The following is a 15,811-nucleotide window of genomic DNA, read 5'->3' as shown; positions in this document are numbered from 1 at the left end:
AAATAAAAAGCTAGGTTTACTTTTACCACTGGCTCAACAATAATCAAAGAGAATCACACTGGGCATGACTAGGAAATATTCTGTGGCCTTAATGGATTGTACTAGAAAGGCCTGTGTGTACTGGAAAGGCACTGAGTTAAAGAGACAAAAGAAATTTGGTAAAAGTCTAGGTAGACAAGCACAACCAGAGGGAAGTATACTAGTTCATTTTGTCCAGGTCTACAATATCTAAATGCAATATAATGTGCATTCTTTCAAACAGTTCATCAAGTAAGGAAGAAAATATCAGAGAAGTTACTTGATATTATATGAAGAGTAACAAAAAGAGAATGCTGGGCTTCCCTGGTGGTGCAGTGGTTAAGAAGCCGCCTGCCAGTGCAGGGGACATGGGTTTGATCCCTGGTCCGGGAAGATCTCACACGCCGCAGAACAGCTAAGCCCATGTGCCACAACTACTGAAGCCCGCGAGCCACAACTACTGAAGCCTGCGTGCCTAGATCCCGTGCTCCACAACAAGAGAAGCCACTGCAATGAGCAGTCCGTGCACCACACGAAGAGTAGCCCCTACTCGCCGCAACTAGAGAAAGCCTGTGTACAGCAACGGAGACCCAACACAGCCAAAAATAAAATAAATAAATTTATAAAAAAAAAGAGAGAGAGAGAGAATGCTATTGTACTGATTTTTTTCCAGTTTATGACTAGTTGAGTTTAACTGGGACTTATGTTGTCCTGTGAATTCAAGTCTCTCTTGTCTTTGGTAATGAATGTTTGCTGAGGGCCAACCTGTAACATGACGTAATTTAGCACACAGGGAAGTCACAATTCCCCCTGCTTAGGACACTGCCCTCTCAAAGAACCTTGTGCCAACTGTGTCTGCAATTCATTTCAGTCTAAGATTTGGAAGTTCCAAATCAAAGCTAAGGTTCTGATCACCTGTTTCTTTTATTGGATTTTGATTAATCAATTATTTATATTAACAGATAATTAACAAAAATCTAGTTAATAGGTAATTAATCTATATTTTCTAACTGAATATAGACTCTATGAGAATATCAAATCATAGGTACCTACCTGAAGGAAGAAAGTAAAAAAAGAAATAATTCCCAGACCTAAAAAGAGCAATGAGAACATGTTGCATTTCTGCTGCTTCACTTCATCGTCCCCTGGTCCAAAAATCTACAAAAGAACATTTAAAACACCCACTTGGATTACATGATCTTTGTTTATTCCTCCCATAAACAATGGCTTGAGCATCACATTTTAAAAACTAGGTTTTGAATACGTGTTTTTTTTAACTGCGGTAAAATATACGTAACATAAAAATGGCTGAACGGTAGATTTTAAGTATACTAGTCAGTGGCATTAAGTGTACTGACAGTGTTGTGCCACCTTCACTGCCATCCATCTCCAGAATTCTTTCATCATCCACAACTGAAATTCTGTACTCATTAAACAGTAACTCCCATGACCCTCCCCCCAGCCATTTGGGAGCCACCATTCTACTTCCTGTCTCTGTGAATCGGAGGAATACAATACGAGTTCCGTTCTGAGAGTGCGTTTGTAAATCCAATTTGTTCGTAAGTCCAACAAAGTTAGCCTAGGTACCCCACTAACACAATCGGGTATATATCAATAGTGCTGTACTGTATTAGGTTTATAATACTTTTCACACAAATAATACGTACATAAAAAACAAACACAAAAAATAAAGAAAACAGGTCTTCCCTGGTGGCGCAGTGGTTGAGAGTCCGCCTGCCGATGCAGGGGACACGGGTTCATGCCCCAGTCTGGGAAGATCCCACATGCCGCGGAGCGGCTGGGCCCGTGAGCCACGGCCGCTGAGCCTGTGCATCCGGAGCCTGTGCTCCGCAGCGGGAGAGGCCACAACAGTGAGAGGCCCGCGTACCACAAAAAAAAAAAAGAAAAAAAGAGAAAGAAAACAGTACAATCTTACAGTACAGTACCTTGTAAAGTACAGTAGTACGGTACAACAGCTGGCACACAGGGGCTGGCACGCGCGTTCACAACTGGAAAGTTCGCATGTAGCAGACTTACTGTTTGCGGTTATTAACATGGGCTGAAACACTGCCTACGGACTGTGTGTGGCTGCACATTTTCGTGTTTGTGCCTCTTCCTCTGCATTTGCTGTTCCCTCTGCCTGAACTCCTCCCTGACCCCTATCTGCTCACCACCCTCCACTCCACGGGGCCTCTGCCCCGACAGGCCTCTCCTGACCCGCCCGCATGAAACAGCACCTCCAGCTCCAGCCCCTGTACTGCCAGACCCTGCTTTTAAAATGCTTTCTATGCTGTGACACATTACATATTTGCTTTTTGGTTGTGTTCTGTGTCTGTCCCAATAGAAGGTAAACTGTTTGAGGGCAGAACTTAGTTTATTTTGTTTCCTGCTTGATCTCCAAGACTAGCATTTGACACAAAGGAGATGCCCCCAAATATAAATACAATCCACACAGCTCTTGGATTGCAGGAGAGCCAGGGATTGCCTTATTTTGTAATGTAAGAACAGTTAGAGGGTTCTTCCTAAGTTATTTTTTAGCTTGTGGTCTTAAACCAATGTTCAAAGTCACAAGCATAATAAACTCTTAGCAACTGTACTCCAATAAAAATTAAGAAATAAAATAAAACAAAACTTTGAACGATAATACATTATATGAAGCTCAAAAAATAAAGAGAAAAAAAGCTGAAGAACAGCAGAATAAAGTCGTAATGTGATGGAGAATAATTCATCTTTAGCAAAAAAGTCTCTCCAGTAACATTAGAGACTGACTAAGGTTATAAAATATAAATGTTGGATTTTATGGAGCCTTAGATATTTCTGATCACTTCTGATAAATATCCCCCGATGAATTTAACAACTGGATAGTGTACGTTTTCCTTCTTAGCCTCCCCAAGCCTTGTAAGGATTGCTAAACAATGATGTAGCCATTGCTAAACAATGCTCAACATTGCTACAATTGCTAAACAGTGATGTAGCAACTTTTTGAATCCTTACTTCGAGGCAGACACTCTTAAATAGTTACCTAAATCATCTCTTAATCCTCAGCCAGCCTAGGAGGTAGGTTTATTTTGCAGATGAAGAAACTGAGGTACAGCAAGGGAAAGCATTTGCCCAATTTGCACAGCGATTAAGTGGTGAGGCCAGTCTGCCCCCAGAGCCTAGCCTCTTGAACACTTGAGACTTGAACTCTTCCCCTGCCCCACCACCCAGCCATCCAGTGAGACATGCATCTCCTCTCCACAAACGGGATGGGGATCACTGCCTGACACCAGTTCATCCAAATGAAGAGAGTGAATCAGAATGCCTTCTGCAGGGAATTTACAGTTTCTAATTTCATCGATAGCATAACTTGCCTGTTTTTTCTTTTGCCTCACAGCTTTCCTCCAAAGGGAATTAAAACCTCGGGCTTAGTTTAATGTGAGGCTGCTTTACTGCAAAATGGACCAGGTTGGCATGAGAACTGATGTAACGGTGAAGTGATTTCATCACTTCATCCTCAAGCTGTCCCGCGGTGTTTTCAGCCTCACCTCTATAATCTCTGAGAAGATGACCGAGAAAGCCGGCTGAAGCGCCCCGTTGGCAACAGCACACAGAGTTCCCACCACAAAGTAGGGCCATTCTGTTTTATTCAGTTTCAGGATCTTCATAAAAGACACCGGCGGCACAGTTTCATCCTAGAACACATACATGTCAGGACAAAAAGGTGACAACACTACCGTCACTGGAGTTTATGGACATAGAGAAGGCCTGGCATCACCCTCCAGGAGCTTGCAAGCTAGGTGCAGAGAGTGACCAGGCTACAGCGAACTACTAGGGGGTTGGACAGGATGTTATCAAATGTTAACTCTGTCCATTGACTACACAGCATAAGCTGAGTATGAGTCCTTCACCCAAGAAGCAATCTTCATGGTGTGACCAGCCCATCTCTATTCCAGCCTCGGCAGAGTGGGCAGAAGCAGGATCTGGGCACAAAATGCCCTAGAATTCAAGTCCAGTTCCACTCCGGCATGATGTTGGGGTCACATGAGACAAGACCCATGAAGGGATGGGTAAGTGTCCTCACCAACACAAGGCGCCATGATTAACCTGAGGACGTGGGCCTGGTCTCCTCACCCCGGAATCCTGCCCAGCGATGCCTTTTCTGTGACGTGTTCCCAGCTCACAAAACTGAAGTAACTACTCCCCTTTTCTTTCACCACTGTTCCCTCTGCGGACTTCTTCTATTTCATAGCTTAGCTTGTTTTGTGATCCCCCCACCCTGTTTACATGACTCTGCTTCTTTGTTTGTTTTCCTTTGTTTACATGACTCTACTTGTTTGTTTGTTTTTAAGGTGAAGACTATGTCTTTATATCCCTAGAAATAGCCCAATGCCTGGCACACATCAGGTTCTCAGCAAATGCTGAACTCAGTGTCTGGTCAAGCATGAAGGATTTAGGTCACATAAAGGAGAGTATTCTGACTACAACTAGATACAAAAGCTGCCTATGGAATCCCATAGCCTTATAGTTGTTTAAATAGGTCATGTTTGTGTCTCTGTGAAAAAGAGAACATGGGAGTAGTTTCTATTCAGCCCTCTTCTTTCAAGCCACCCATTTTCTCTGCATTTTAGGGTGTTTTTTTCCTCCCTAGTTAACATCGTGTAGCCCTGGTCTCCAGCCTGTTAAACGAGCTGAGGCTGCTCTTCACACGCCAACAGGTCTTCCAGGCCCTTCTGATCAGACTTAATTTCCCCCGCTCCTTGGGCACATTGTTTATCCCTCTATGATAGCACTTAGGACAGTCTTGTTGGTGTGGCATTTTCTGACTCCCACTCTTCTCTGTGCATTTCTCCAAGAGAAGGGCTCCCCTAAAATACCAGACTCTCAAGATATAGCAGCATAACTGTCCAGATAAATGAGGAAATGAGAAGTAAATACTTCCATAGCCAAAAAGGGGGAAACTGTTTATCTTATGGATGATAATGCAGCTCCACAATAATTCAATTGTTATTCTCTTTCCATAAATACACCAAGATTGAGACCTCTGAGACAGCCCTCGTAATCTCTGCAGTCAATAACATTGTGGGCAGAGAAGAACAGATGCAGTGAATTCTTGGTAGGATTAGTGTCTTCAGGCCAACACAAAAGTAAAAATAAACTCAGCTTTTATCAATAAATAACATCAAAAGGTATTCTCAAACCATTTCTTAAAACCATAAAATATCTTTTCTTGGAATGGATTCCCTTTTTATCAATATTATAAAGGCTTCTGTTAACTTGAATTAATAACACCCCAAGTCTTCAGGTGAGAAACGTTAAAGAATGTACACTTTGGCTATTTCTGGTTATTCTCCTTTGTCTTAGTAAGAGAATTCCAATCTTATTCAGAGTAGCAATGCATATAGCAAAAAGATTCAGTTATCTACCCTTCCTTGTAGCTAAGTAGCGCCATGTGATTAAGTTATGGCCAGTGACATATAAATAAAAGTACTGTATCGGACTTATGGAAAATCTTTGCTTCTTCTTGCTCCTTGGAACACAGATGTGATGGCTGGAGCTTCAGGAGCCATTTTCGATCATTGAGAATGGAAGCTACATGCCAGGATAGTGAGGATAAATATGAAAGGAACCTGAATCCATGGTAACCATGGCAGAGTCACCATTCTAGCCCTGGGTTTCTCACCTTTAAGATTTTTTTATGTGAAAGAGAAATAAAACCTCTTATTTTTCTTAAACTGATATTAATCTGAGTTTCCTAGCACAGAAATCAAAAGTAATCCTACCTACTAGAGCATGCAAATATCAGGGCCTCTTACTTTAGACCAGCCTTATTTATCTCTGGACCTCAAAAATAAGTGGAATATCTAGTTTTAATTTTAAGCATCTAAGCACAAAGACTATGTTTTTGGATCTTTTTTCATTGGAAATCCAATTTTAATTGGAATTGATTTCAATTTTTGACAAATACATTTAAAATTTGATATTTCCCTTTTTTAAGAAGAGTATGGCTCATGGCAGGAATCCTCTGTGCCTGCAATATACTTGCAAGACTAAGAATTTCAACAGCAAAACTAAGCAACTAAAGATTTAAGTGAAAAACAACTCACAAGTTCAATGGTTTCCACATCAAAGGCATTCTGATACTTTCGCGAATTCCTCAGGCTTTTATGAAAAGAACTCCTGACTATGGGACGAGCCAAACCCATGGCAGGGTTTTCATCAGTTCGTGCAACTTTAAATTCTTCTGGCTGGATCTGGCTTCCTAATGTCTAAAAGAAGAACAAAACATTGAATTGTGTGTGTGCCTGTGTCCAGACGGATGTAAGTTTAGAACCAAGTTTAGAACCATACAGCCATTTGAATATCACGTGTCAAGACTTTCAGATTCCGTCACAGCTTCTCAAAGTTAGCTGCAAAGTGTCAGGAAGTATATCAACACGTGGAAGTAAAAGAGGTTACAAAGGACAGAAAGGTTAAATTCAATGTGAAACCTGGAATATAAAAATATTCTCTAAAAATTAAAAGGCAAAGTTTTCATTATCCAGCAGGTAACTGGGAATTTCCTCAATACGCCAGGATCCAGAGAACAAGTTAGAGACCACCACAGGGCAGAAGAATAAACAGAAACATTACCCAGGGCTCCTTTTTTTTTTTTTTTGCGGTACGCAGGCCTCTCACTGTTGTGGCCTCTCCCGTTATGGAGCACAGGCTCTGGACGCGCAGGCTCAGCGGCCATGGCTCACGGGCCCAGCCGTTCTGCGGCATGTGGGATCTTCCCGGACCGGGGCACGAACCCGTGTCCCCTGCATCGGCAGGCGGACTCTCAACCACTGCGCCACCAGGGAAGCCCCCAGGGCTCATTTTTATAAACAAGGAAAAGCTGGTCACTGCCCGAGGGAGGCTGTTAATCTGGCTGAGTACCATCATGTTTCTTCCTCAGAGTCCTGCAGAGATGCATCCACACGTCACCCCAGGGGAACAGTCCTGCAGGTTCAGCCTCATTGCCCACTTTGGGATCAACTCTCTCCTTAAAGGGTCAGGGAGCGGGATAATTTAAGGGCCTTTAGCTCAATGCTAGATGAGGGAATATCAACCCAACCTTCCTGGAGTCTAACTTTGTTCTCTGTTTGCTTCCGCCATGTCTGAGTCCACATCTTAATGCTTTGTCCAGGACCTCAGCTCTTGTGCTATTGTCTTTTTCCCTTCAGGTCCTGTCCCCAAACCCAATTATCTGGCTAGTGCCTTACTGTACCCACAGAGGCTGTCTGTCTTGAGCTCTGGATCTAATCTGATCCTACTTTCCAGTTGTGCTTTCAGCACCTGACAGATTATTGCCCTTGTGCCTTGAACCCCACTGAAGGTACGCTCTGCTTGGTGGACTTCCTTGTTTCCCACTGGAACGGTTTCATACCATCTCCCAACAAAAGCCAACCTAGTGGGACTTCCCTGGTGGCGCAGTGGTTAAGAATCCACCTGCCAATGCAGGGGACACGGGTTCGATCCCTGCTCCGGGAAGATCCCACATGCCGCGGAGTGGCTAAGCCTGTGCGCTACAACTACTGAGACTGCGCTCTAGAGCCTATGACCCACAACTACAGAAGCCCGCGTGCCTAGAGCTCACGCTCTGCAACAAGAGAAGCCACCGCAATGAGAAGCCCGTGCACCGCAACAAAGACCCAACGTAGCCAAAAATAAATAAGTAGATAGATTTATTAAAAAACAAAAAAAACAACCTAGCTTAGAGACTTAGTCTTGTAACTGGTCCCCACATCCTCATTTCCATCCACTCCCACACTGCTATCACAGTCACTTTCCTGAAGGGCAGTCCTGCTCAAATCACACCCCAGCTCAACAATCTTCCACGGTTCCCCACCACATGCTCGAGCCTGGCTCCCCCAAATTCTAGCACGTGGCAAGTCAAACTGAACCGCTTCTCATCAATCCTCTTCTTATCTTTTTCTCCTTTTGTCATCTTGTCCATGCTATCTCAACAGACAGTTCTTCCAATAAGCCCATTCTGATTTTAGACTTCTTCTATGACCAAATGCATAATCCCTCTCTCTATCTCATAATATACTTTTCTGTGCCTCACCTAAAGCCCTCATTTACTGGGAGGTGAGGTCATTGAGCTCCAAAGCCAAGATGGCCACTTTTCACCAGTTGATAAAAAGTATATATGAAACCAATAGCCCTTATTTCCTACACCTGGATATACTTCAGCTGCCTCAAATATTCAACCATAAAAAATAAAACAATAAATGTTGAAAGGAAATATGGGTGAATATCCTAAGAACAACCCCAAATCCTGAAGACGTGGAGAGGAAAAATGATAATCTAATCACATACAATTTTAAAGCTTTTTTTATGGCAGCCAACCAAACAACAAAGTGAAGTTGAGAGAACAAAGCAGGAAAAATACTTCCAATACACGCAAGAGAAATGTGTATTTCCTTTTTATGCAAGGTGTTCTTATAAATGAATAAGAATATCATGAACAACTCAACAGGAAACAGCCTAATACAGGAACAGACGCTTTCACAGAGGAAAATAGACAAACAGCTAAGGAACATGTGAAAAGATGCTGAGGACCCATTAAAATGATAGGATCTGGGTGATGTGCATCTGAAATGTGAAGAAAAAGAACAAAATTATGTACATACTAGTTACAGTTATATCAAAGCAAACGTATATACTTTTACAAATATAAGAATCACGTTTACAGAATAACACATTTTTAGGTTATTTATTTTGCAAAGTTGCTCAAGAAGTTCATTCCCCAGGCGATTAAGAATCTCTGTCCTAAAGAGTAAGTTGAAAACATTTTGGGCATTTTCCTTTATTTTCCTCCCCCCTCACCTTTCTCTTTAGAGATTCTTTCAACGACTCTGAATTAAAGCCTCAGATGTATATTTTAGGCATCTTCCTGAAAACTTCTTATTTCCCAACATGGCATTAGCTACGTGATATTTTAATAAACAAAATAAAGAATACTATATTGAGGAGAAGACAGCAGAAAAACTTCCCAGGAAGCAGATACCTGCATGTTAACAAGTCTGAAGTACACCCCTTCCTTCTTCATTAGTTCTTTGTGGCTTCCTTGCTCCACAATGACTCCATCCTCAAACCCAGCAATGACATCTGCATTTCGGATTGTAGACAATCGGTGTGCTATCACTATGGTGGTCCGGCCTTCCCTGGCCTAAAGGGGAGAAGGACAAACATGTAAGGCAGGAGGGTTACGATGTCCCGCACTGTCAAGTAACACACAATTAAGCACTTGGATGGAGGTGTTTGCGGATGATGCAAGAGCAGCTCACCATCCCCGGGTGATTAGGCCACAAAGGCATCACTCACCTGTGAATAGCTAAAAGGAGACTTAAGTTCTGGACCAGACAGGAGGCCAGTCCCTGCAGGATGAGGATGGATAACTCTGGAGGTCTACAGCCCTTCTCAAATGTTTTCATACCTGTGTGAGGAGCCCTCGTTCTGAGTTATAGGATAAGCGAGAGACTTTAGCAGAAGCATGTTCAGAAGCTGTTGCCACATACAGTCTTCTCCAGAGCACTTCTGTAGTGCCTGATTTTGACTGTAATTCTAATGGACCACATGCAGGCAGCTTAGGTGAAAACATACCCTGGGATATGGATGGTTCACATCATGGTTCAAAGACCATCTGAATTCCAAACTCTGGAGTGGGGCCATTAACTATGATTTTTAACAAGTGCTTCAGGTGATTTTTACGGATGCTGAAATCTACAAATCACCCCCCTAAGTAGCTCCCTGAACTCACATGTCATTGGCTTGGTGGGTGTATGAACAAAATGCCCATCAAACTCTTCATGTTATGTCATTAACAATGGCTATTGTTTTTTAATACTCATTAGCCCTATCAAGACTAACCACTTCTTAAGACCACTCCTACTCTGAGGCAATAAAGCCACATCCTTAGGATGGTTACTAGAGTACAGCCAAAGTCACCTAAGTAGTTAAAAAGATAGAAATGAGAGGCTAATCATCAAAAAATCTACAAACAGTAAATGCTGGAGAGGGTGTGGAGAAAAGGGAACCCTCTTGCACTGTTGGTGGAAATATAAATGGATACAGCCACTATGGAGAACAGTATGGAGGTTCCTTAAAAAACTAAAAATAGAGCCACCATAGGATCCAGCAATCCCAATACTGGGCATATACCCTGAGAAAACCATAATTCAAAAAGAGTCATGTACCACAATGTTCACTGCAGCTCTATTTACAATAGCCAGGACATGGAAGCAGCCTAAGTGCCCATTGACAGATGAATGGATAAAGAAGATGTGGCACATATATACAATGGAATATTACTCAGCCATAAAAAGAAACGAGATTGAGTTATCTGTAGTGAGGCGGATGGACCTAGAGTCTGTCATACAGAGTGAAGTAAGTCAGAAAGAGAAAAACAAACACCATATGCTAACACATATATATGGAACCTAAAAAAAGAAAAAAAAGGTTCTGATGAACCTAGGGGCAGGACAGGAATAAAGACACAGACGTAGAGAATGGACTTGAGGCCACGGGGAGGGGGAAGGGTAAGCTGGGATGAAGTAAGAGAGTAGCATTGACATATATACACTGCCAGATGTAAAATAGATAGCTAGTGAGAAGCAGCTGCATGGCACAGGGAGATCAGCTCCGTGCTTTGCGACCACCTAGAGGGATGGGATAGGGAGGGTGGGAGGGAGACGCAAGAGGGAGGGGATATGGGGATATACGTGTGCATATAGCTGATTCACTTTGTCACACAGCGGAAACTAACACAACACTGTAAAGCAATTATACTCTAATAAAGATGTTTAAAAAAAAAGGCTAGATTTATAATAGCCAAAAAGTGAGAACAAATCCAAATGTTCATCAGTTGATCAAAAGCTAAATGCAAGGTGGTATATCCATACAATGGAATAATAATGGGCCAGAAAAAGGAGTGAGATTCTGATGCGTGTTTCAATATGGATGAACCTTGAAAACATTATGCTAAGTGAAAGAAGCCAGTCACAAGAGACCATGCCTCGTGTGATTCTATTTATATAAAATGTCCAGAATGGGCAAATCCACAGAGAGAGAAAGCAGATTATTGGTTGCCAAGAGCAAGGGTGAGGGTGGAATGGAGAGTGACTGTTAATCGGTACAAAGTTTCCTTTCAGGATGATGAAAATATTCTGCAGTGAGACTGTGCTGCAAAATCTTGTGAATGTACTGAAAAAACCAATGAATTGTGCATTTTAAAAGGGTGAACTTTATGGTAACTGAATTATATCTCAACTTTTTTAAAAAGAGCATCCATGAAAATTCTGAAAAAGTTAATGAGTATCTGGGTAATAGCTCCACCAGATACTAAAACATAAAAAGCTACAGCAATTAGGGCTTCCCTGGTGGCGCAGTGGTTAAGTATCCGCCTGCCAACGCAGGGCACACGGGTTCGAGCCCTGGTCCGGGAAGATCCCACATGCCGTGGAGCAACTAAGCCCGTGCACCACAACTACTGAGCCTGCGCTCTAGAGTCCATGAGCCACGACTACTCAGCCCGCGCGCCTAGAGCTCGTGCTCCACAACAAGAGAAGCCACCACAATGAGAAGCCCACGCACCGCAATGAAGAGTAGCCCCCCCGCCCCCCGCTCACCACAACTGGAAAAAGCCCGCAGGCAGCAACAAAAACCCAATGCAACCAAAAATAAATAAATTAAATAAATGAATTAAAACAAAAAAAAAGCTACAGCAATTAAAATAGTAAAGTCTGGGGGAAGCTATCACGTGAAAAGACAATTTGATCAACAGAACCATATAGACAGTCCAGAAATAGACATGAAACATTTAAGAATTAGTATGACAGTATGAATAAATATGCTTTGTCTCTCTGTAAACAGAAGGTGGACTATGGAGCCAATTTTGTAACCACCTGGAAAAAAATAATGTGGTCTTTCTTCTTCACTCCTTACTCTAAAATAACCAGATGAATCAATTGTGTTTAAATAAATATAAAAGAGTTACATCATAAAGAGAGAGAGACTAGAGCATAACTACTGGACAACATTTAAGACTGTTCTTTGATTTTTAGCATATGGGCCCCAAAGAAACATTCATAAATATTTACTGATTTACTGATATGGAAGCTGCATGGCTTTGTCCGTGTATGATAAGGAAGAGAGGAAATACTTTGATCAACCTAATTATATTCATGATACTAACAGTGATGAGTAAACTGCTGACAGTGACTGGGTTATCATTATGATAATAATAGGTTGATGCTATATCAACTTAAAAAAAACAGAGGAATCGGAGTCAGACTTGTGAGTAAATGACTGGTGTGCAGGAGAAACAAAGTGTGCAAAGTTGCTAATTTCAAAATTAGCAACTGTCACCCTTGACCGAGATTCTTTGGCCAGAGTAGAGATCTGACACAAAGGGCTATTTTCAAACACCCCAGTGATGACAAAACATTGGCAAATAAATACCCTAGATTCAAGGACACCAACTATTAAGAAATTTGGAACTTCTACTAATTTTGGGTGTGTAGGAATGAAAGGCAGGCCCAAACAAAGGAAGTACTATTCCATGAGCCTTTCTGGAACTTCTGAAAAAAAAGCATAAAATGAAACTTTTGGCAATCATTTCATTAAATCACTACTCTGGTTCTTTTCTTGCCCCTCCAGTATGGAAACACTATGAGTAGGAGAGTGTGTGTAGGTATAAAACTTTGTGATTATTGACTTTCTTTAAAAAATCAAAATATCAACTCTGCTTTTCTGTTCTTCTTTAAGACCTTATATTGGAAAAACCTATTATTTATTTTGATGAATAGCTGCTATCTATTGAGTCAAAAGCAGAAATGGTCATTAGTAATTTTTTTAATGTAGACATGTATTATCTCAATGAGCTTGGCCATGGTAATCAATTCAGTAAAAATTTATTTAGGCTTTACTGTGGGCAAGGCACGGGAGTAGGTGCTATAGAGACACAAACATGAACCATTTATTAATTCTGCCTTTTGGGGGTTTATTCTTTCTAAGACAGAGGAGGCATATAAGTAAATAGCTAACTACAATAACTTGGTGCCACGAGAGGTATTGATAAATGTATAAAGGATACACAAAAGGAAAATATTATTCTTCCAGGCTAGGTAATAAGGGAGGAAAAACAATAACTGTAATAGTAGTATATCCTTATGCTCCTCGGAGGAAAAATAATTAATTATAAAATTCAACTTTTCATTGTTAAAAGAGAGCTGGTATATAAATAGATGGACCAGCCAATTGACTGACTAGTATCACTGGAGGGAGGACAGTAATGAAGGATTTCCCTTTTAAAGACACAGTTTATAGTCTGCAAAATACATCAGTTTAGTTATCTTGCAATGTATGGAGTCAATTGGGTAGATTATAAACTACCTGCAGCAACTACGGTAGATAAAACATGGTCACAAACGCTTTGCAGCTGCTCCCTTTCAGAGGTGGAGTCTATTCTTCCACCTCATCGAATCTGGCCAGTCCTCGTGACTTGCTTTGACCAAACAATAAGAAGGAATTAATGCTTGTGCAATTTCTGAAGCATAGACTTCAAGAGGCCTTACAGCTTGTGTGTTTGCCATCTTTGAAAGCTACCTGGAAAGGAAACTTGTCTGGTCTACTTGAGGATGAGAAGCCTACGTGAGGAGAATAAAGCTGCCTCAGGCAACAGCCATCACCAATTTCCAGGCACATGAAGGAGGCCATCTTGAACATTCCAGCCCAGATGACCCTGAGCTGAGTGTAGCTGCCTGGGGAGACTAGGCAAAACCAATAGAGGAGTCACAGCAGCCAACCCACTAAGTGCTGGATTAAAGCAACTGATATGGAAATTGGTAGTTAGACTGGGATGCTACTGTAACAAAACCCTAAAACATGTGACATTGACTTTGGGACTGGGATCTGAGTGGCAGGCAGTGGCTAGAAGGGAGGTGATGATACTGTTAGTGGAGACTGGAAGAAAAGTAAGGAAATTGCTACTGGAGGCTGGAAAGACAGTGACCTGTGTTATGTAACCTTAGAATAACTGGAAAAATTGTTCCCTGTAGTAACTTGGAAGAAAGATATTTTATCTAATGAACTTGTACATCTGGCTGAGGAGATTCCAGAGATCTCTAAACAGAATGTTGAAAGTGCCAGGCTGTATATGATAAGGTATGAGAAGAAAATGATGAGCTAAAGAAGAAGCCATTTGGTTTGCAAGGTGAATTTAGAAGCTACAAAGAAGAGGCAGTACTTGCTGGGTTGGAAAATGAATTGTTAATCATCCAATCAAATGAGACCAAAGATCAAATCAGGGTGTAGGTGTAAGATTTTTTTGTTAAAATCTCTGAAAAATTTATGGCAAATTCTAGTAGACACTCTCTGCTACATAAAAGGGCTTCTAAGGCTCTCAAGGGTTTTCTAATGGCAGCTTCATATACAGCCCAAAGTAGAGAGAGGCTTGACCCCCCAAAAATTAAAGATGTAACTTTTGGGGCTTAAGCAAACTACAGTCAAATTCTAAGCAAACTCACAAAGTCTTTAAGAGAGTCCATCAGCTTGGACTAAAAGAGACTGAGAAAATTAAAAATGTAAAGAGGCCTCTGGGTCTCAAATTTCTATGAGCAGAAAGTATGCTGAGAAAGTTACTCAGCTGCAGACATGGGCCCTTTCTTATGGGAAAAGAAAGAGCTCTCAGAGGGAGAATCTGAGAGCCCAGAGGTTGGAGCCCCAAACCAAGCAGAAAAAGTGCACTAGGGAACCCATTCTACTAAGGGTAGAATTGAGCCTTAATCAAGGAACGTTTCCTTTCCTTGGAGCAGTGGAGTAATTGGCAACATGCATCTGACTGCATTTCAAAATTGCTATGGAGCAGTAACTGCTATGTGCTTCCTGTTTTCCTTTTTGAATAGGAGTGTCTGTTATAATTAGCCTGTCCCTGCCTCACCATTACATGGTGGGTATATGTGTGGAAGATAACGTCTCTTTAGTTCATAGTCCTCTGGATAAGGATGAGCTTAACATGAAGAATCTCATCCATATCTGGACCACATACACATCTTCAGGTACTGACTTTGAGCCTGATCTCATGACTGTATGAAAATTTTGAGGGTCTTGGGAAGAGGTGGATTTATTTTGCACTTGGGAGAAATGTAAATAATTGTGGCAGAGAGTGTGCTGTGGAAGATTAAATATGGTCATAGATCCTTTACAGCTCACCCATCAAGAAACAGAATCTATTTCCTCACTCCTTCAATCTGGGCTAGCCTTGTGACTTTCTGTGACCAATAGAATGTGGTGAAAGTGACATTGTGTGAGTTCTGGAGTCTAAGCCTCTAGACGTCTTATAGCTTCTGCCTCTAGATACACTGGCCTGAGACTTCTGTGTAAAGAAGCTGGGTTAGCCTATTGTATGAGTGAGTACAAGCATGAGTATGAGATGCCCAACCAACAGCCAGCACGTGAGTGAGGCCATCTTGGACTGTTTTAGCTAAGTCAACCCTCCAGGTAAATACAGCCATATATGTGCTCAGGTAAAAATAGCAGAAGATCCACCCAGCCAATCTACAGAAGTATTGCTTTAAGCCTGAATTTGGGTTTGTTATGCAGCAATAGGTAACTGATTCAGCAATCAATAAAAGGAATAATAATCATGGTAATGGTAATGACCATAATAATTGCATTGTTTCTCATGGGCAAGGTATGTGCTGAGAACTTTACATGCAGTATCTCCTTTCATCTATTCAATCATCCTATGACATTATTTCTCCCCCTTCCCCCCACCCCAATTACT

General features: G+C 41.6%; 2 protein-coding genes across 11 annotated transcripts in view; one reads left to right on the top strand and one right to left on the bottom strand.

Annotated features, from left to right (window-relative positions):
• The window catches only part of CROT (carnitine O-octanoyltransferase), a 92,952-nt gene extending 92,539 nt beyond the window's left edge, over nt 1-413 (top strand). The window contains exon 18 of the mRNA XM_027102709.1: nt 263-413. Coding sequence (XP_026958510.1) covers nt 263-302 — 40 coding nt within the window. The 3' untranslated portion in view covers nt 303-413. The remainder of the gene's footprint in view (nt 1-262) is intronic.
• Nucleotides 1-15,811, bottom strand: part of ABCB4 (ATP binding cassette subfamily B member 4) — a 73,885-nt gene that overhangs the window by 26,404 nt on the left and 31,670 nt on the right. For all 10 annotated transcript variants that reach the window (XM_027102696.1, XM_027102700.1, XM_027102701.1 and 7 more), the window contains 4 exons: nt 9,035-9,196; nt 6,105-6,266; nt 3,546-3,692; nt 1,072-1,176 (listed from right to left, as the gene is read on the bottom strand). In XM_027102696.1, the coding sequence (XP_026958497.1) occupies nt 1,072-1,176; nt 3,546-3,692; nt 6,105-6,266; nt 9,035-9,196 (576 nt within the window). The remainder of the gene's footprint in view (nt 1-1,071; nt 1,177-3,545; nt 3,693-6,104; nt 6,267-9,034; nt 9,197-15,811) is intronic.

Source organism: Aethalodelphis obliquidens, unplaced genomic scaffold (assembly GCF_003676395.1).
Source record: "Aethalodelphis obliquidens isolate GAN/ISIS:26980383/991018 unplaced genomic scaffold, ASM367639v1 scaffold5, whole genome shotgun sequence".
NCBI lineage: Eukaryota > Metazoa > Chordata > Mammalia > Artiodactyla > Delphinidae > Aethalodelphis > Aethalodelphis obliquidens.
This window is presented reverse-complemented; position numbering and strand designations above follow the sequence as displayed.